At 41.8% G+C, this 21,771-nt stretch overlaps 1 protein-coding gene across 3 annotated transcripts in view; it reads left to right on the top strand.

Moving 5' to 3' along the window:
• The window catches only part of SLIT2 (slit guidance ligand 2), a 353,730-nt gene that overhangs the window by 217,716 nt on the left and 114,243 nt on the right, over nt 1-21,771 (top strand). For all 3 annotated transcript variants that reach the window (XM_056855205.1, XM_056855202.1, XM_056855201.1), the window contains exon 5: nt 15,642-15,713. In XM_056855205.1, the coding sequence (XP_056711183.1) occupies nt 15,642-15,713 (72 nt within the window). The remainder of the gene's footprint in view (nt 1-15,641; nt 15,714-21,771) is intronic.

Below are 21,771 nucleotides of genomic sequence, written 5' to 3'. Positions count from 1 at the left end.
TATCCAGTTACATCTGATAGAAATGACATAAAAATGGACCTGTTCTCATGTACCTAACTGTGGGAGCTCAAAATGAGTTTCTTCATTCTCTGGCTCATTGGAAAGGCAAAAGAATAAGCTGCAATTGCCTAATATACTCCAGGTGACTATCTGGATTAGGTAAAGCACTATATGCCATAAACTTACTAAAATGTGGAAAAATTGACTTTTTCTTTTATTTTATGTCTTATATCACAAAAACGGTAATAGATAGAGGCATTATTTGTATTATTCATTTGTAATAGAATTTAATAGCGTTAAACCAACTGTGCTTTAAAATTTTAAATTGGTCACATGGTTCACAAGTTAATCATTCAAATTAGTGAAGGTAGGAAAAATTGGCTTTGGTCATCTTGATGACATCTTCAAAAGCCCCAGCTACCAATCAGAACGGGTTATTACATCAAAACATAATACATAGACATATGCCTTTCGGAATAAGAAGTTTTGCCACCTTGCCTGATACTGACATCTGGTGTGCCCCACGACTATGCATTCATAACTTTGGTTTCATAATGTAAATTGATATTTAAAACAAGATAGTTACACTTATAGGTGTGTAACAGGTGAAGGGGGCACAGATTCTGAACTATAATTGAACTCTTAGAATCACTTTGTTGCCCTATGAAATTATGTTTTGTTCTTTCCTCAGTGGGTTCCTGTGACCATGAACACAACCTGGCCCCATTATCTCTGAGGGTCCCCTAGATTGTGATCCCAAAGACCATACCTCTGTCCACCCAGCTTCAGCCTGATTCTGGCTACCAGCCTTCCAGACGCCCTGGGGCTGAGCTGATAGCCAAATTTCTGGGCTGTAATTATTTCAGACTAAAGGTATATACGGGGGGAGGGGGGCTCCACATGATTAAAAGTTCCTCCACAGAAAAAAAGCTGTACGTACGTAGTTTTGTCCCTGTACGTACAAAACTAAATATCAGAAATGTTTCCCTGTAGCCTTCTCATTGACATGATAATTTTCTCTGTGTAGAATTTTTGGGGGGGCTATGTGTAAGAAGGCGTTTTGTGATTTTCCCCACTTGCAGAATGAAATGGTACAACTGAGATGCAGGTTTGCCACCTTAGTGGGAAATGACCTTTGGTATTATTTAAGGGTGGAGCTCAGGGATAATTTGTCCAGATATTCTTTAAGAGAAATGCAGCCATAGGAGCTGTGACTAAAGGGGGAAACCTGCATACAGGAACAGAGACTAGAATTCCTTTGCCTCTTTACCACAGAAAACTGCTGCTCCAATTGATTTCCAAGTCTGCTAGAGACCTCTAATGAATACTCACAAGATTTCTCTAGCATAGGTAAAAGCAGATTGGTGGTGGTGATTTGGAGTGGCAGAAAGCAGCATAAGAGGAAAAGGTTGAAAAGCCCTTTCTCCTGCCGTGGCTGTCTCCCCCTTTAAACTGCAATTCCTGTGAATGCATTCTGGTGTTTTGTGTTGTTTTGTTTTAAGTTGGGGGGAGAAATCACAGTATTGCATGTAGTATGTAGAACAGACACATACCAGTGACTTACAAATCCTGGTGGCAATCTTGGACCCTTTGCGTCTTGAGCTGTATAAGAGTTCTTTATCCATCTGAATTTACAGATACTCAGATTTTTTCCCCTAACAATAAAGAAAAAGCAGCAATAAGTAGTGATTCTGGGTACTCTTATACTGACAGTACTCCATTTTGTTCATGTCCAACAAGATACAGTTTTAATGCTATCTGAAGGCTGTGGAAGGTGGCACCACTATTATTACCTGAGTTGCTAGTTAAGGTTCTGAGAAATTGCCCAGCTGGAACACCAACCTTACTATTTTGGAGTAACCATTCATTTTCCTCTGTTCTCCTTATTGTGAATGTCAGGATCTTCTCATCTTTGGCCTTTGATACTGAATGTTTCTTTATGAATTTCATTGATACACATTTCACACTTCGCTGTTTCACATAATATTATTATCATCATTACAGTATTTCATATGTAGCTTTTGGTATTAATTTGGTAAAGGCCTCTCACTTCTCTCTTTTTTAACGTCTTTCTTCAGAAAATGCATAGTTCATATTAAACCATGTGAAACTTACCTCAGGAAACTCACATTTCAGATTTAGCCTGCTTGTCTTTGTTGTACCTGGACATCGGTGGGCAGGAATGCAAACCAGACTTGACTTTAAGATACTTGAGAATATTTGGTAAACCAACAGGATTAGGGTTAGAGTGAATAAGGGAGTAACATGCCATTCATGTGTATACATATGCTCTTAATCAAGAAGATAGGCTTCAAGAGACCAGCTGTTATCTAAATAATGTAAACTCATTTTGGGAGTGTCCATGTTCAGGTCCTCTGGGGCGGGGTCTGGCGCCGCTGCCCTCTCCAGGGTCTCCTTTCTTGCTGATCTGGCCCTTTAGCAGCCTCAATAAAGCGAGGGGGAGGGGGTTTGTCTCCACCTGATTCTCTCTCCCCAGCACCATGTTGGTCCTTCCACCAGCTTCCTAGAAGGAACCTCACTATTCCTCCTCCGCGCCCTTCAGGCTCACTCTTAAAAGTCCATCCCAGGGATGGGACAGCCCCAGGTTCTCCAATCCCATTGGCCACTGGGTCAGGGCTTCCAGTTTGCCATGCCCCTGGGCCAATGGAGGGGCTTACTGTGGGCCCTCCCTTGCTGTTCCTCCCCTCCCAGCAACTTTCAAATAACCCTGTGGTCAGCCCAGCTGTGCCCAAGAAGGCCGCAGCTCAAACCCCCCCATTGTGTTCCGGTAGGGAGACTGGGACCTTGGCCTGACTTCCCTGCCCCCACCTCCCCAGCCATCATCCACTCCTCCCTCTGCTCTGTGGGGCTTGCCTCCACAGCAGCACCATTTCCCCCACTGCCACCAGCCTCTGCACTGTTCCCCGTGGCTGCTCCTGCGGCCGCACCACATTCTGCAGCCCCGAGGAGTCCTATAGGGGTGCCACCCCCAGTCATGGAGTTATAACAACACAGTGTGTGAGTGTGTGTTAGTATGAAATTATAGACATTAACGATAGTCATTGCAGAATAAACAAAATGAGAGGCTGGTTGATTTTTATTTTCCTGTCCTTGAATGCATGGCAGAATTGCTGTGAGAACTGCATTTACAATTTACAGGTTCAAGCTCGTACCCACTTTCCCCATGAGATGTGGAATTGTAGGCATAAGCTTAATTAAGAAATAGAAAAATCAAGGTTACCAAATTGATGGATTTACTGCCATTGATACCTAGTTACTCCTGAGTTACAAAAACAAAGATTAAAAGTACACCTGTGCCTCACTTACATTTTTCTTTTAAATACTAGCTTTTGTACAGTAATTATAGTATTTTATTTGTGGCATGCCAAGTGTTTATAAACTCCATGGACCTCTGAATATACAGCAATATTAGGGGACAGAAATGTGAAATTAAAGTCAGGAATTATATGACAAAATTACTGATCCATTCAGAGCAATGGAATAAAAATCCCCATGATGTTTTGGGTAGGGATGAGGTAATATGGACATGTGGCTACCTTTTGATTTCATATGTTGCCTAATTTTCATACCTGTTGTTCATAGTTTTATCCCATTTTAATACACACAGTTTTAATTTCATCTGTATACCACTGACCACAATTATAACTTCGAAAAGGGTGTCAGTTTTAATGGGGAAGGTGTGATAAGAAGGAAGAGAAACTGCAACAGAGATTTAAGGCAGATTACAGAAATTAAAAGCCAGTGATTAATACAATAAAAACCATTTTGAAATGTGGAACAAACATTACAAACTACAGCAGTGTCCCCTTCATGGAAATTCCTTCCTGAAAAGTTTGACTTTGCATATTCTGCGGAATGAGACTAAATGTGCAAGCGTTCCTGACCTCTTCAGACAGGTTGTTCCGCCAGGTGTGTGTGTGGGGGGGCACACCAGAGCATTCAGGAATGGGCACACATCCAACTTACTTGTTGGGCAGCTCCTTCAAAAGGCCTTGCTCAGATGAATGAAGCTGTCACAGTTGAGTACATTGAGAAAGGCAGTCCTGCAGAGGCAGCCTTTGAAATTTGTTCTCATCCCTAGTTTTGAACAGATGACACTGTTTGTTGAGAAGTATGGTGAGCAGTGCCAGGCATGAGTGAATTTCTTTTCACTTGCACAGTCCTTGAGGAAAGCTGCCAGAGGTATTCTTGAAACTTTGAAAAGATTGAAGGCGATTCTCTCCCTTGCATACATGGTCTCAAAATGCAGATCTGATGAAATAAGCTTATCCTACTTGGATCAAGATACATCTTTACCGCAGTATCATGTTACTGTACATATAGATAGAGAAGGAAAACAAGGAAATGCCACAGTCATTACCCATCAGAATTTTTTTTTTTTTTACTGTGCCAGCGTAAGCAGAGTTATACACTTTTAACCCCACTGACTTTGGTGGGATAACTGTTTAGGACTGAGCTGAATGTCAAGCAAAATTGCGCTTCTGCTTGCAACCACACGACAATCAGTTCTGCTGATTTCAGTGGTGTTTGCATATATGGATGTTGTTGTGCATAACTTGCCACCTGAGATGGTGGCAGTGCACTGAAAACCGTGCATCAATCTTAGAAGAAGCAGCTGGTTTTTATACCCTGCTTTTCTCTGCCTTTAAGGAGTCTCAAACCAGCTTACAATCGCCTTCCCTTCCTCTCCCCACCACAGGTACCTTGTGAGGTAGGTGGCACTGAGAGAGTTCTGAGAGAACTGTGACTAGTCCAAGGTCACCCAGCAGGCTTCATGAGTAGGAGTGGGGAAACCAGTCCGGTTCACCAGATTAGAGTCTGCCGCTCTTAACCACTACACCACTCTGGCTGTCTTATGGAAAAGAAAGTCCCAGTTTCTCTTAAGAAGAGGAGGAAATTCTGGAACATCTAGACATGACAAGATGGATTCTATTGCTTCAGCCAATGTGGCTTTTTTGGTAGTGAGTTCTAAGTTGGGCAATCCTCCTAAATGTTCCAAAATGTTCTCCTCTATTCCCCGATATAATGAATCTTCACAGCAAGTCCAATGTTCCATTTTATTCAATGGGGTTTACTCTCTGGAAAGTGTCCTTAGGATTGCAGGCATTTTAACTTTTGGGATCTGAAATATTGAACAGATAATCATAATAGGTTCTTAAAAGAGCCAAGAAAAGCTGACTCTAACTCCAGATTTTTCTGTCTCCTGAAACTATAATATATATTTATATAACATATAATATATATAACATTTTATTGGTCTTAGAACCTGCTCTGTATCCCATCCGAAGATACGGCTAACATCAATAAAAGCCATAAAAACAATTAATAATTAAAAATTATTAATATACAGAAGAATATACAAAAAACAAAATATACTGTTTAAAATGAGTAATTTGTAAGCTAAAATCGAATGGGTGATCACTTGTCAGTGCACAGGACCAGGAACAGCCTGGGGGAAGCAGTCAAGAACCCGTATTAGAACTCAATTGGAATACAGGAGATGACCGTCACATGGATCACCATGGCTAGGTCAGGACGGGAAAGGTAAGGCACCAGCTGTCTAGTATGGCAGAGGTGGTAAAAGGCCACCTTGGCTACCGCTACTACCTGTGCCTCCACTATTAAGGAGGCGTCCAGGATCACATCCAGACTCTTGACTGCATGTTAGTCATACAGAATGACAGGGATCCCCAAAGATTCAGGCTAGTACCCTCACTTCATTGTTACCAGACCTTTACCCCTTTGGCAACCCCCACGTCACCCTCATCAATCCATGAGGGCAGGAGTTCCAAAGGCATGGTAGGCTGCCGTGGGAGATCAGAAGTCCGAAGTCCCCTTCTGTGAGCACTGCTGGTCTTGGCTGCTATTTGGCAGGAAATTGCTAGTTCGGTAGACGAGCCAGGATCACAGATGAGAACAGTGCTGTGATTCCTCTGACTATATTTGCCTGAAATTTTGTAGTGCTTGCATTGGTTGACACTGTAGTGATACATACTTTGCTCAACCTGTAAAACATAACATTTTATGGTATGTAAGAGGGGCTTGATAGCTCAGGCTAGCCTGATCTCATTAGATCTCAGAAGCTAAGCAGGGTCGACCCTGGCTAGTATTTGGATGGGAGACTTCCAAGGAATACCAGGGTCGTGATGCGGAGGCAATCTTTTCAAACACTTCTTACAGAATACAGAACCTTTATTGGCATTTACAGTATCAAAACAAAATGAACACCTCTTGCCTTGAAAACCCCACCAGGGGTCACTATAAGTCAGCTGAGACTTGACGGCACTTTCCACCACCACCAAGAGGGGCTTGGTAAATCACTTTCAGGAGCATCAAATAGCCCTGAAGCCAGCTAAGCCAAGTGACCCCTGTGGTTCTGGCAATGCCACAGGGTCCTCATTGAATCATAGAGTTGGAAGGGACCACCAGGGTCATCTAGTCCAACTCCCTGCACAGTACAGGAAATTCATAACTACCTCCCCCACACACCCTATTGACCACTACCCAATGCCCAGAAGATGGCCAAGATGCCCTCCCTCTCATCATCTGCCTAAGGTCATAGAATCAGCATTGCTGACAGATGGCCATCTAGCCTCTGCTTAAAAACCTCCAGGGAAGGAGCGCTTACCACCTCCCGAGGAAGCCTGTTCCACTGAGGAACTACTCTGTTACAAAATTCTTCTGAATGTCTAGACGGAAACTCTTTTGATTTAATTTCACCCCGTTGGTTCTGGTCCGACCTTCTGGGGCAACAGAAAACAACTCGGCACCATCCTCTATATGACAGCCCTTCAGGTACTGAGAGCCAGACTTCGATGATGATGATGGCAATGGATGAAGACTCACCTCCATCCATCCCCACTGTTGCTATGTTGGTCTGAACTGAGTTGTCCTCGGGCCGCTTGGTTCAGCATGGGCCAGGCTTGCAGTGGCCTTCTGGCAACATTCCCAGAGATAGGTCCAATAACTCTTATTTGCTTGTTTGGATAGTTTAGGATGGTGGCATCTTTCTGCTCTTCAGAACATGCTAAGTAACTTGCAAGGAGAAGGAAACAACAAAGACCACGACATGCTGGCTTGTATTCCTGCCCCTCCACTCAGCAGACTTTTAAGCATTCCTCAGGCCCAAAGAGCCATCCTGTGATAGATGTGGACTAATAAGTGTTAAAAGAACAGAAAGTAAAAAATAAAAATAAAAAATCGTACAATCAAGTGAAACATATAGTATCAACGGTCTAGCAAATAATAAATTTAAAAGCAGTGAAGATAGAGTATAACACTCTTCTGTTGTAAAGAAGTGTGATCTCAGAAGATGGGTGTAAACAAAGTATCTGTCGGTTTCTATACAGCCAAGAATGAAGAATTCTATAGATTCCTTACCAAGATCCAAAGCAAAGAGGATGACCTCACTTCCCAGACAGGAATGGCATGGTGGCAACAGCAGGAAAGACCTTGGCATGTGTGCCTGCCAGTCTCCTCTCTGGTAGTGAAGACTCTTTTGCAACTGGGCAGTGTTGGCTGAAGTCGGGTTCTGGGCAATTCAAGCGGGTGGAGATGAACTTTGGCCCAAAACCATTTAGAAGAAGAGGAGTTTGATTTTCTCTACCTTTAGAGGAGTCTCAAACTGGCTTGCAATCGCCTTCCCTTCCTCTCCCCACAACAGACACCTTGTGAGGTAGGTGAGGCTGAGAGTTCAGCGAGAACTGTGTTCAGCCCTAGGTCACCCAGCAGGCTTCATGTGTAGGAGTAGGGAAACCAGATTAGAATCTGTCGCTCATGTGGAGGAGTGGGGAATCAAACCCAGTTCTCCAGATTAAAGTCCACCACTCTTAACAACTACACCACACTGGCTCCCCATTTAGGACTTTAAAGACAAAAACTTACACATCCCAGCAAGCCCAGCCAGAACCAAGTGGAAACCAGTGCAGTTTGTGAACTACTGGTATTGTAAATTCACCCCATTGAGTGCTTCTGTCATTCTTGTCTGCCGTATTTTGCACCAGTCAAATTTTCCAGCCTGCTTTCATACTGGTCCCATATAGGGCTAAACTGGATGTTATCTCTGATGCAGTTTGGGTCAGAGGTCCCCTAATCTGGCTGTGCTCTTTTTACACATAGACTTGATGTCAGGGAGCTTATGTTCCCAAGAGCACTGGGCCCAGATTTGGCTCGGCAGTCTGAAGCGGTGTGTGTGTGTGTGTGTGGGGGGCCTTCAGCTTTCCCTCCTGCATGACTTTCCCAAGCTGAAACGGCTGCAGGAGGCCTCCACACGCTACAGGGCTGCACATGCTACAGGAACCCCTGACCCAACTCGCATCAGAAGTAATGTCTAGTTTGGCACATATAGCGGGTTTCAGTAGTCTAATCAGGATGTCACAGAGGCATGTGAAAGCGGCCAGGATTTTGCAAGAATAATTCCCTTTCTGACTAATTCAGTTTCTGCAGACTTTTTTTTTTGGGGGGGGGGGGACGACCTGTGGCCGGTATTCTGCACTACTTCAAAGAATGTGAAACAAAGAACAAGCCCTTTAATCAGTGCCCCTGCTGCCAGGAAAACCATTTGTGCCAAGTTTTATCCCAGGGTGAATAGAAAAAATAACTATGGGAAAGAAGCAAGTTTGAGAACTGCTAACCAGCTCAAACTACAGCAGTGTTTGGAGAACACCATTAAAAGAAAGACCCCTCCCCCTATTTGTCAGATGCACCTGAACTCCTGCCAATTTAAGGGGGGGCGATCTTCCTTTCAGGTCTTGTAGGACAAGATTTGCTCAAGTGCTTTCTATGCCATTAAATCTTTCCCTTTGTGTATAATATGGATGATTTAGGAGGAGCCGTGTCAGCACTGATTTATACATTGACAGCTAAGGATAATAAGATATGGGCCAACATACAGCTCACCCTTTTACGGATTAACCTGCAGACTGCATTAGGCAAATTTGATGGCATTAGAAGATTTTACCAATTTGTCTGGAAACAATTTCTCTTTTGTGTTGTGTCAGGGGATAACATTTCATGCCATTGTACTAATTTAAATGGCTTTGATAAATTGCTCCGGAGGTTAGAGAACTGTACTGGAGATATTATTTTTGTCCCCTTAAAATAAAAAGCCTATTAATTTAATTGTTAAATGCCCTTAATTACTTAAAACGGAAAGTGCTTCCGAATGTTATTTGGGTTTGTGTGTGTGTGTGTTTTACAAAAAAAATGCTTTGCAACACAAACATTGTGCCAGAGTGATTAACTGTACTGTCCAGAAAATGATTGTTTCTTGTAGACAAATAATATGGTACAGTGAAGAAAAAAGAAGTTATCATATAAAGTCCCAGTGAAATTTGCAGGAGAACTTCTGGATCGTACTGACCATGTTAGAGTGTTTTTATAAACCAGATAGTCCTTGGACATATGCTTTCCCTCCCTGTATGAAAGAAAAGCTTTGTTTTTGTTCTCTTCCCCCAGCCGCCAAGGCCACTCAGGTTTCACAATACAATGCAGCCAAGTAAAGGATTATCTCCCATTCAAAGTGTCTCCTTTAGTTCACTATTAAGAACTTCATTTCTTCTGATTGCTGGTTACAACTAGAAGCAAGGAGGATAGAATTCACTGGGCACAGCGCAAAACAAGGACACTGGTCCCTGTGTAAGCAGTCAGACCTCTCCTCCCACTAAGGGGTGCCATGGAGGCACAGGGGCCAAAGACTGGCATAAGAACAAGACACGACATAAGAGCAAGACACAAAATGGATGTCTCTCAGAGGGTTTTGGGAACCATCTTGTGTGCCAGGCCAGGGCAGAAAGGCCATTGAACTTTTCCCCTGGCCCTAAGGTGTGCTTGGCTGGACAATAGGGCTAGCTAATCCCCATTGTGTAGGGTTGCCAGGTCCCTCTTTGCCACCGGCGGGAGATTTTGGGGCGGAGCCTGAGGAGGGCGGGGTTTGGGGAGGAGAGGGACTTCAATGCCATAGTGTTCAATTGCCAAAGCGGGCATTTTTCTCCATGCAATCTGATCTCTATCGGCTGGAGATCAGTTGAATTAGCAGGAGATCTCCTGCTACTACCTGGCAGTTGGCAACCCTACCCATTGTGCCACCCTAAGGTGTTTTAATCAGCACTCCGAGCAGACCCTTACTTACCCTTTCTGTACCATGCCCAGCAATCAGCCAGTATTCAGGAGAACAGTCCAGGCATTCCCTTGGGTCCTGACGTCTCATCAAGCTTCTCCTACCCTTTTGTCGGAATCTCAGAAAAGCAATCAATTCTTTGTTCTCTGGCTTTCCTGCCAGCTTACCTCATACCGCCCCAGGACCCATGTTGGGTTATAAATAATTGGTTCTTTGGCCATTCATGGTGTTCTGGATCTTTGCATCCACCCCCACGTGCGTGTGGCCTCTTCCTTTTGCTCCTGGAAATGCTGGTTGATTTCCTCTCCTGTGCTGCTTTCCCTGGACATCGCTTCAAGACTGGTAACTATCATCCATCCCTGAAACCCTATCCAACTTCCTCCCTTTTCTGTTAGTCAGCTCTTGTATGTTTTGTGTGCATATATTGATTGCTTAAAATATAGTTCTTGTTTTACTATTCTTATTTTTTAATAAAACCATTTTTTTATTATACAACTGCCTGCTCATTTGAAAGTTTTCACTCAGGACTATTTTGGTATACATAGGTTATCGATCCTAGTTAGCCCCTCTCACTTTCTGTCTCCAGCTGATTCCCCCAACCAAAGTGGAGACTGTTTACTTAGGGTAACACCTGCCTCCATGAAGTTTACAACCTGGACATATTTATGTTGAGTTGCAAAAGGGGATCTCCCTGCCCACCTGTTGTATTTGAATTTTCTCCCTCCAAAGAGCTCCGGGCAATATATATGGTTCCCTTCTTCTCCTCCATTTTATCGTGATAGTATCCCTGTGAGGTAGGTTAGGCCGAGAGAGGGTAACTGAGCTGAGCAGGGATTCAAACACAGCTCTCCACATTCTTCAACTCATCACTCCATCACACTGCAGTGAGGATGAAGGGGGCTGGCTAAAGTCTTTACAGAAAAGATGAGCTTTGAGGACAGGGTTGAATAGGAAAAAGACAGGCAGTGTTACGCTGGTGTTCTGGAATGAAGTTCCAAGTATAGGGTTAGATCCCAAGAATTTGTTCCACTAACAGTGATCCCTGCCTTCTGGTACAAGGTGCTGTCGTAGACTTTGTACCAGAAGGAAGTTGCCAACACTGGTGGAACAGATTTGTGGAAGGAGAAGCAAGAGAAAAAATAAGAAGAGGGAAACAGGAGATACTAAGATCACTGTGGGGTAGGGGAGCTAGGCAAGTGAAAGTAGCGGGTCAGTGCTTCATATTATCTATCTGATTTTAATATTGTTCCTTTAAATTAAACTGGGATATTTGGCTTTAAGCTGATGTATAACTGATGTATTTGGCTTTAAGCTGATGTATAACCCACTTCTATAACGGGCTATATCAACTGAGCCTTACAATCATATATAGGTACCATTTTTCTGGGCAATAACCTAAGGTACTATACTGCCTAAGGCTGCATTCTGGTCCGATTGTTTTAAGTATCTCCGTTACTGGGGTGGGGGGGGATTAACCCCAATTTGTTAAGAGTACATTTAGACGTCACAGCTAACAGGAGTGAGTTAGAGACTACCATCTTCAAGGCAAAGGAAGCAAACTGGACATTTAACCAGTCTTGTACCCATCACTAATAAACTGAGGATCGATTGTGATGTCTGAGTAGCAGACGCTGTGTTGCTAAGGTACTCAGGGCGAATTTTTTCTCCATGAAGTGAATGAGAAGTATACCGCAGTCCAAAAGAGATTTACTTGGTAGTAAATCCTATTGCTTCTATGGGCAATTTTTTGGAAGCAAGAATAGGGTCACTTCTTAAACCAGAATATATCAAAGCGTTTCAGTTTAGCAGTGTTGTAGATTGCAGTGGTAACACTAACTCAGTATACAGTCTTTTACACCCTTATTTAGGGAGAAAGGACCTTTCAAGCTAGTGGCTTTTAGTACTGAGTATAAATAGATTTCAGGCTTTCTTAGAGGAATGTTCAGGAATTGTACCTTGTTTGTGGGTTTATAAAGGTTCTCAATCTCATTGGTGTACATTTTTGATAATAAATTTATGAGTGTAGGATAAATACACAAATAGATGAAAACAGGTTAATTCTTATGTGTGAGTGTGTATCTGTGCTCTGGGCACTTAGAGGCCAGCAAGATCCAGTCCCACGGGGACTTAAAAAAAAAAAAAGCAGCAATATGATTAGATGGCCTTACTGATAAGATCCCATTTAATAAGGGTGTGAAGCAAGGTTGTATACTTGCTCCCCTTCTTTTTAATCTGTTTTTGTCGGACCTGGCTTGTTCTTTAGAGCCTATTAATGGACACCCTCCTAAATTGGGAGGCAAAGCCGTTCCTATTCTTTTAAATGCCGATGACACCACTATTTTATCCTACTCTAAAATTGGACTCAAACGCTACTTAAGTGCGTTTGAGGAATACTGTCATCTAAATCTTCTTAAAATTAATTAAGACTAATGTCATGGTTTTTTCAAAAAAATGGTTGCCCACCAGCTGGCGTATTGGTCAGACCAAAATCCAACAGGGGAAGAGTTTTAAATATCTCGGCATTACTTTTAATTATAATTATTTATAACCTTAAATGGGCAAAATATTGTTGAAGGTATTGTCGAAGGCTTTCACGGTCAGAGTTAATTGGTTCTTGTAGGTTATCCGGGCTGTGTGACCGTGGTCTTGGTATTTTCTTTCCTGACGTTTCGCCAGCAGCTGTGGCAGGCATCTTCAGAGTAGTAACACTTAAGGACAGTGTCCCTCAGTGTCAAGTGTGTAGGAAGAGTAATATATAGTCAGAAAGGGGTTGGGTTTGAGCTGAATCATTGTCCTGCAAAACGTATCAAAGGTAATGTGCTAATCATTGTCCTGTAAGTATCAAGATAATGTGCTAATGAGGGTGTGGTATGTTAATATGGAACATTGTATCCTGAAGTGATCTGTTAATGTGTGAATCCAAAGCTAATCTGCATGGCTATTGTGGACTGTAGTCTTTGTTAGTCTGGAGGTTTTCAGGACAAGTTTACATCGGGACCACAAAACGCAGCATACAAACAAGGATAAAAGAACATGAAAGATACTGCAGACTTGGCCAACCTGAGAAATCAGCAGTGGCTGAACAAGTACTGACACAAACAGGACACAGGGTCTTATTCCAAGACACTGAAAGACTGGACAATTCTACCAACTATTTTGTCAGATTACACAGAGAAGCCATTGAAATTCATAAACAGCACAACTTTAACAGAAAAGAAGAGAGTTTAAGAATGAATAAGGCTTGGCTTCCTGTCCTGAAAACCTCCAGACTAACAAAGACTACAGTCCACAATAGCCATGCAGATTTCACACATTAACAGATCACTTCAGGATACAATGGTTCCATATTAACATACCACACCCTCATTAGCACATTATCTTGATACTTACAGGACAATGATTAGCACATTACCTTTGATACTTTTTGCAGGACAATGATTCAGCTCAAACCCAACCCCTTTCTGACTATATATTACTCTTCCTACACACTTGACACTGAGAGACACTGTCCTTCAGTGTTACTCTTCTGAAGATGCCTGCCACAGCTGCTGGCGAAACGTCAGGAAAGAAAATACCAAGACCACGGTCACACAGCCCGGATAACCTTAAATGGGCAGTTCATAGATCCAGGATTACCAAACTAGGGAGAATCTCTTCAAACCAACTGATGTCCTTCTTTCTTTATAAGGGTAACCAGCATGTCCCCACCGCAGTTAAGGCATTCAACTCCAAAATCTTACCCCAGATTCTGTACGGTGTACCTATCTGGGCCAATGCGTTCAATCGGGACTTAGAATCCATTCAAGCTAACTTTTTTAGAAAAATTCTTGGTCTCCCTCGCTGTGTCTCTTATTATGCTATTACCTCTGAAATTGGTCAAAGCTTGTGTGAAACCAAGGCATGGCTGCTAATCGTTCGTTATTGGCTTAGACTGTTTTTTAGAACAGAGCTTGGATCTCTGATGTCTCTGCTGCTAAAAGAACTTCATAATACCTCCTGGGATTGTCTAATTCTGTCTAAAATAAGATCATCTGAAGTCTCTGAGCAAGACCTGGCTTTAACTACTGAGGCCCATATTTTTAAAATTGTTAAACAGCGTTTCTTGGATATGGAGCGTCAGACGTTACTCCCCACTCAACCCTTGGTCTGCTCCCCAGCAATGTTGGGTCTCAAGAATTTAACCAACAATATTCCCCATGATTTTCACACTCTGGACATCCCACCCCTCCGCAGAGCCTTCTCTCTCGCTAGGGTTAATGCCTTTCCTTCAAGGATGCTATATGGAAGGTATCAACAAATACCAATCCAGGAAAGGACTTGTCCCTGTGATACCTATTCCCTGGACTCAATTGATCATATTCTGTTGGTCTGCCCTCTATATGAAACACCCCGTCAATGAAAACGTCAATTTTTATTAAATGCTTCCGATCCGGAGGTTACTGTAGATGTTGCCAATTTTCTAGTGGATGTGATGAAAGTTCAAAAAGCCCAAAGTTTGTAATTTCTATTTTTGGAATTTACTGGCCTATGTTTTTATCTTAATGACTGCATATTTTATGTACCTTCTGTAACAATTGTAATATTACTTATGCCATTAAAGGTTTTTCATTCATTCATTCATTCATTCAGATGGCCAATAATTTTTTTTTTGTATCGGCTGCTGCGCACACACACCTACCCCTCCATTACAAATGAAGCTGTCACCATTGCCTTAAGTTGGAGAAAGTAATAATATTCTTCCGAACACAGAGTGTAAATTTTTCATATCTTAATACTTGAAGATTAATAATGTATGGAGATAGCACTGCTGATCTTAATGTGCAGAATTCCTTTTATTACGTCCGATCTGCATAGAATCAGAAAGAACACAAATTGTGCAAAAATTGCCGGCCAAGGGTTGTTTTCATGAACTAGAATATGCATTGGTTTTGTTCTGCAAGTTATGGGAAAATGTAACACATCATCTGTACATGCTCAAGAATGTGGCATTCTGGAAGGAAGCTGTTTTGAAAGAAGGAAGGGTGGTCTCTCCTCCTCTTTCTTGCCAAGGATAGTGAAATTAACATGCAGCTGAGCTTCTCTGATAAATGGATTCTGTTAGGTCACTGAGGGGATGCATGTGACATTAAGTGATTTACAGCCCTTTACCTTAATGAAATTGTTTCAGCGAGATGACGCTGAGAGCTTTTAATGGATAGCTTTTCTTGATGTAATGAAATTGCATTCCTTTGGCATTTAATATAAGGTGCGGTTATTATTTACTGGAGCTTTCCCAGAGCTGTCGTGTTTTTTGCGCACACAGTTCAGAACAAAAAGAGATTTCTGTGGCAGCATCAAGACCAGAATGGCGTGTGACATTCTTAAGCAGATGAGTGTATTTGGGGAGTACATTTCAGTCCGTGTGGCCTAGCTCTCAAGCCTCATCTCTTCAGGAACCTTTCTTACCCGTAATACTGCCAGCCCTTCATCTCTTTCATGCATTACCTCCTAATCTGTTTAACAGGCAACTGGATTACAACCAGATCAGCTGTATTGAAGATGGGGCATTTAGGGCTCTCCGCGATCTGGAAGTACTGTAAGTAATTGCTTGTCTCTCTTACTTTTTAAGCAGGGAAGTCCAAATGCAGAAGCTAATCTGGTACTGTAGCTCTGACTGTCAAAATGCTCTAATGAAAAGATTCCTGAGAATCCATGCACTTCAATGTGTTACAAATGCAAGGGGAGAGAGGGAAGATTTTCCATATTTAACAAGAACACCACATTCACCAGATACAATTTAAGGACATATAACTCTCTTTAAAAATAAAAAATAAAAGCTTTTATTATTGTTCTTGCAAAACCAGGTTTCCATTGTTCATATGCCACACAGTTCTGTTCCTGCTTTCAAACATATATTTTGCTGAACACAATGCATAACCTTGAATACATATTAGCAGCTTCCACTAAGCTAACTTTCTAGAACAGAATGTGGTGTTTTCAATATATGTGACTTTCCATATTCAGTTTCTTTTCTTTCTTTCTTTTAATGATTTTGGTTCCTAAAGTCCTGTCAGCAAGCTATTCACTGTACAATAACCTTGAGGAAAGCCAACAGGACTATTCTCCACATAAGCAGGTAGGACACTGTAATCCTACTCAGAGTTACTCCAGTCTAAACCTATTGAAATCAGTGAGTTTAGATTGGAGTAACTCTGCATAGGATGGCATTGTAAGTGGTTTTCAGATCTCAGTACCAATGAGATGCCACCTGTCTCTTGGTGTAAAAAGCCTACTATCCTGGTACTGCCCTTTTATATGTGCTTCTCCAGTGTCGATTAATAGAACATCAGTGATGGCAAAACAATCTCTAGTTGCACATCAACATCAAACAGTAAGTATGGTGAAGAAAATGTTTTATTTTTATTTTTATGGAGACACACGATGGAATCATGCAATATTTCACAGTCCCAGTTGCTTGTTCCTTTGGAGCATCTTTTCAAACAACCAAGATTGCATGTTCTCTGTCAGTATGTAACAGTCCCGGCATGTACTTTGTTCATTGGTGTGCTTTACCCTTCTTTTATATAATCAAGAGGCATTAAAATAAATTAATTTTGTAGAAAAAAAGATTCAGTTTGCTTATTTGTTGTTAGCTTGGAAGCTCAGGAAACCATTTAAAAAAAGAAAGTCATTATTTTAGTAAAAGGAACCAGAATACTCAGCTAGAGGGAAAACGCTTGATAATTGTTTAGCAATTTAAGAGATAATCACCATTCAAGAAGAATGGTAAAGCCCAGTTATTGCCATTAATGTTTCAAGATAATTGTATATGATAACTGAACTTTATTCAAGGGCAGGATAGTATTTTACAATTAAGAACAATAGTTTGATGTAAAAATACCTGGATTATATGAATGGTGATATTCTGTGTTCCACATTGTTATGCCAGCATTTTCCAAAAACTGTAATAGTCTCTTAGAAAACGATGTTAAACAAATTTACACTTTCACTTGCTTATATAAAACTTTAACCTTATGGTAGTTAATGGAACTTGTTCACACAATCCTACATATGGGAAATCAAGTAAGGCCTTTCCATCGTGTTTTCACAAGGGTTTGATAAACAGTTTGAAGTTTGTCCCTGAAAAGTTACATTTCTTTGGTTTTTCTGTTTGACAGATAGTATTATTGATATAAAGACAGTATAGTGCAGTGTGCTTGGAATATCTGTATTTTACATTTCTGGGCATTTGTAACATGGTTGTGGACCTTCTAAATTCACTTAAACATTATCTGCAGCTCCCTGAAGGCTTAATAGTGTCATTATTAGTACAGACTTTGTATATTTCTTTAAAAGAAGAAGAAACAGGAATGGTTTTGGATTGGAGAGTATTTCCTCTCAGTGAAATTGAAAATGATGACTCGGAAGGATTTTCGGTGGTGGTTCTGCCAGCGCATCTCTCCTGTGCATGCCATTGTGTTTCAGAATCATTCCTTCCCCCCACTGCTGCTGCTTCTGTATGGGAAAAATCAGTCATACAGTAGAAAAATGGCAGAGAGAAAAATAACTCTTCTGCAACTGTCACAATGCTGTTAAATTCGCCCGCCAAACTGAAAATGATGAAAAGGAAATATATTTCGAGGCACATAAATGTGAGGTTGCTTACACTCAGTAAGTTTAAACACATTACAGGAATATGTGGCGAGAGGGGGTGGAAGCGGAGGTAAACATTATCCATTGAATTGAATGAAACAGGTTAACTGAGAAAAAGGCTTGTTGTCTCATGCATCTCACTGCTGTTTCCATGTTCTGTTGCAACCAGTTTGCGGGACTAGACCGGCCTCGTGAAAACAGATAAAACCTCTTTCACAAAACATGTTGAAGAATCCCATAGACTTCAATAGGACTTCTGCCACAGAGAGCTCCCTAGTTCTCACAACACATACTTGTTTTTGTTTTGTTTTCTTTTTTTATTTTCTTGGAGTTCTTCACTTAGTTACTGTGTGTTGGGTTTGTTTCCTCACTTCAGATACATCAGTTGAACTTAAGGAAAAAACGATTTAGGCAGATACAATGTAAAATTGAGGCGTACAGATTGAGTGTCCCTTATTCAGACTGCTTGGTCCGTATTTTGGATCTTTCCGTATTTTGGAATATTTGCATATGCATAATGAGATACCTTGGGGATGGGACCCAAGTCAAAACACAGTATTCATTTATGTTTTATATATGTTTTATATGCACTTTATACACATAGCCTGACTGTAATTTTAAACAATATTTTAAAAAATTTTGTGTACACTGAATCATCAGAAAGTAAATTGGCATGCCGCTGAGGGCCTGTGAGTAATGCATGCCGGCTCAAAAAGTCCGGTTTTTAGGTCAGTCCACATATCGGATGTCCGGATAAGGGATACTCAAGTTGTACTGATGATTCACAGAACCACTGAAATTAATTCAAAATGCTGTTTCATCCAAGTCAGTTGTAAATGATTATTGTTTCAATAACTCTTTGTTCCTTTTTTCTTTAGCAAAATGCCCTGAGAAAACAAATCTTGCATATTTGGTCATGAGATAGTTGTGTTTAGATTTTCCGAATGATACGAAGTTGTGCTCATTAAGCTAGGGACATTCGTAAGTGCAAACCACTGTAACTGCTCTCTGTGCTCTTCTAATAAGAAAGATTTTGATTAAGAGCTTAGGCTTGTGACAATCACAAGCATGTTCCATTAATTTGCAACTCTCATATTAATTAAAGTTAACTTTAATAGTTAGCTACTTATGTTTTCTTTCAAAATTCTTGCCCATAGCAACAAGTTCGCTCATCCCAAACTAGGGCATGCAGTGTGTGCCATATCTCCTGAGGCTTGCAGACGTTGCTGCAATTTGGCATGATCAGGGACGATTAGTGCTACAAGGGGATCAGAAGCTTATCAAGCCCACTCAAAGCAAGAATCACCACAAAGCAGACTTTTCTCATTCTGCCAGCTCCCCACCACAAGCTTTCAGTAGATAATCTTGTCACAAATGTGAACTAGATGTGCTAGAGGTGAATGACCAGAGTTATAGGCCACAGGAGAAGAAGAAGAAGAGTTGATTTTATATGCTGATTTTCTCTACTTTTTAAGGTGAATCAAATCAGCTTACACTCCCCTTCCTCTCCCGGCAACAGACACCATGTGAGGTAGGTGAGGCTAAGAGAGCCCGAAGAGAACTGTGACTGGCCCAAGGTCACCCAGCAGGCTTCATGTGTAGGAGTGGGGAAACCAACCCGGTTCACCAGATTAGAGTCTGCCGCTCATGTGGTGGAGTGGGGAATCAAACGCGGTTCTCCATATTAGAGTCCACCGCCCTTAACCACTCCCCACACTGAAGGTGGGAAGGAATCTTAAAAAGACCAGGGCTAGCTGATAAGGGAGAAAAACCCCTTCATAGAGATCAGCCTGGAAGTCAACTGAACATGAAGCAAACGTTCTGGTGAGTTGGGGGCCAGTTAAATAGCCTGTCACGGCTGGCTCTTTAGCGAGGCAGTGGCTTCAAGCAGCAGGTTTTTCGGGGTGACTGCTGCTCCCTTGTTTCTGCCCGTACTTCCATCCCCATCCAGAGGAGCAGATAATGCTCCTTCCCTCTTCATTGTCCAGGACCTTTAAACAGCAATCTGCTTATGCTGGGTAAGGCTTCCCAAACTCTTACATCTTTGGGAAGCACCACTATATAAGACCACCTTGCTCTACTGTATTTAAATGTACTTGGTCCATGAGAAGGGAAGGAGTGTTCTCTACTCTAGGTCTTGGCCAATGCGGTGTGATGTAGTGTGGGGTAGGGGATGGCCAAGGACAGCAGCCTTAGGCAGCGCCCCTTGTTGATCCACTGCAGTCTCTAGATCAGGGGTGCTGAACATAAGGCCCACCATTTGAGAGCTCTTATCCAGCCAACTGAGGCAGCCACACAACCCTACTCTTGATCTGGGCTGGCAAGGCATGGCCCTGCCCGACCAAGTGTCATTTATGTTATATCTGGCCCTTGTAACTATTAAGTTCGACACCTCTGCTCTAGATTATTAGGTTGGGAAACTTTTCAAATGTTTTTCTTTGAAGCACCTATGAACAACATGGGCTATTTGCAGACGAGCAACATTTGTAAGCATCAGCAGAGGCTAGCAAACACCCTTAATTTCGGTTTTGGATGCATTCTCTCAATGAAGTGCCATCAAGTCACAGATGATTTATAGTGACCCCATCAAGGAGCTTTTAAGGCAAGTGAGAAGCAGAGGTGGTTAGCTGTTGCTTTCCTCTGCAGAGTCTTTCTTGGAAGTCTCCCTTCCCAAGTGCTGACCCAGCTTAGCTTCCGGGATCTGATGTGATTGGGCTATATCATGCCACCTTCCCTCCATCATTCTCTCAATAGTCAATCTTTTTTGAGGTCTTCTAAAACTTAGGTCTCAGCAGCCTAATTTGGTGCCATTATTTGCAATAAATAATTCTGTCACTTTCAAAATTAAGGCACACTTTGTTACAGATTTTCAGTGCACAGGCTGGGATTGTTCCTTTATTCTTTATGTTGTATTCTGAAATCTTAAGTATAAACTACAGTTAACTCCAGTAATTTACCATGACTATTTCACTTATAAAAATGGCTGATATTGCTTAAATTTCTGCTTAGGATGCATGTCAGATAACTTTGGGAAATAACATCCTCCAAGCATAACAATATTTATTTACATTATTTATAGTCTTCCTTTCTCACTTGGAGTCAAGGTGGATTACAAAGAATGAGTCAATACAGTTGACAGGATAGGAAATTCAATAACCAATGCAATAAGATTAGGGTTGTAGAAACAACCAGAAGTAAAAAAACAGAACTGAAGCAAAGCATAAGTATTAACATAACACATTAAATAATGCAAAACGTACATAGTAGGAGCCTAGTTTCACCAAGCTATACAGAGTATTGTAGACCAGTCTCTAATAAATTATCCAAGTAACTTTATGAATTGTTTTGTTCAGTATAACCCTTTTGCCTGCGTAGAAAGCCTTCTTGAATCATTCAGCTTTGCATAGTTTGTAGAAAGCCGGGAGAGTGGGAGCCTTCCTGACTTCCTCAAGTAGACCATTGCATAAGGTGGGGACCACAAAGGAGAAGGCACGAGTATGGGCAGTTGTTGGTTTTGCCCATTTGCAGGTTGGTACCCGCAGAACACCCTGCTGACATGAGTGAAAGAGACATGGCAGAGCATGGGGAAGAGATGATCCAGCAAATAAGAGAGACCGAGGACATGAAGGGTTTTGTATGTGATAGCCAATACCTTAAATTGAGTCTGGTAACTGATGGTCAGCCAGTGGAGTGGGTGCAGAAGAGGAGTATTATGCATGCTTCAAGTAGCTCCCGATAATAGCTGAGCCACAGAATTCTGCACTAAGTAGAGTTTCCAAATTGATTTTGAGGGGAGACCAATGTAAAGTTCATTACAGTCGTGGATCCAGGTGGCCAGATCAGCTGTATCAAGGTAAGGGGCCATCTTTTTGGCTAGGTTGAGTTGGAAGAAAGTCTTTTTTGCAGCTGCATTAACTTGCTTTTCCAGTAATAACGTTGGGTCCAGTATAACCTCAAGGCTCTTAAGTAAGTCAGCAAGGGTCAGCTGGACTCCATCAAGA

The sequence above is a fragment of the Euleptes europaea genome, chromosome 9 (genome assembly GCF_029931775.1).
Source record: "Euleptes europaea isolate rEulEur1 chromosome 9, rEulEur1.hap1, whole genome shotgun sequence".
Lineage (NCBI taxonomy): Eukaryota > Metazoa > Chordata > Lepidosauria > Squamata > Sphaerodactylidae > Euleptes > Euleptes europaea.
The sequence above is the reverse complement of the archived record's forward strand: the minus strand, read 5'-3'. Positions and strand labels throughout refer to the sequence as shown.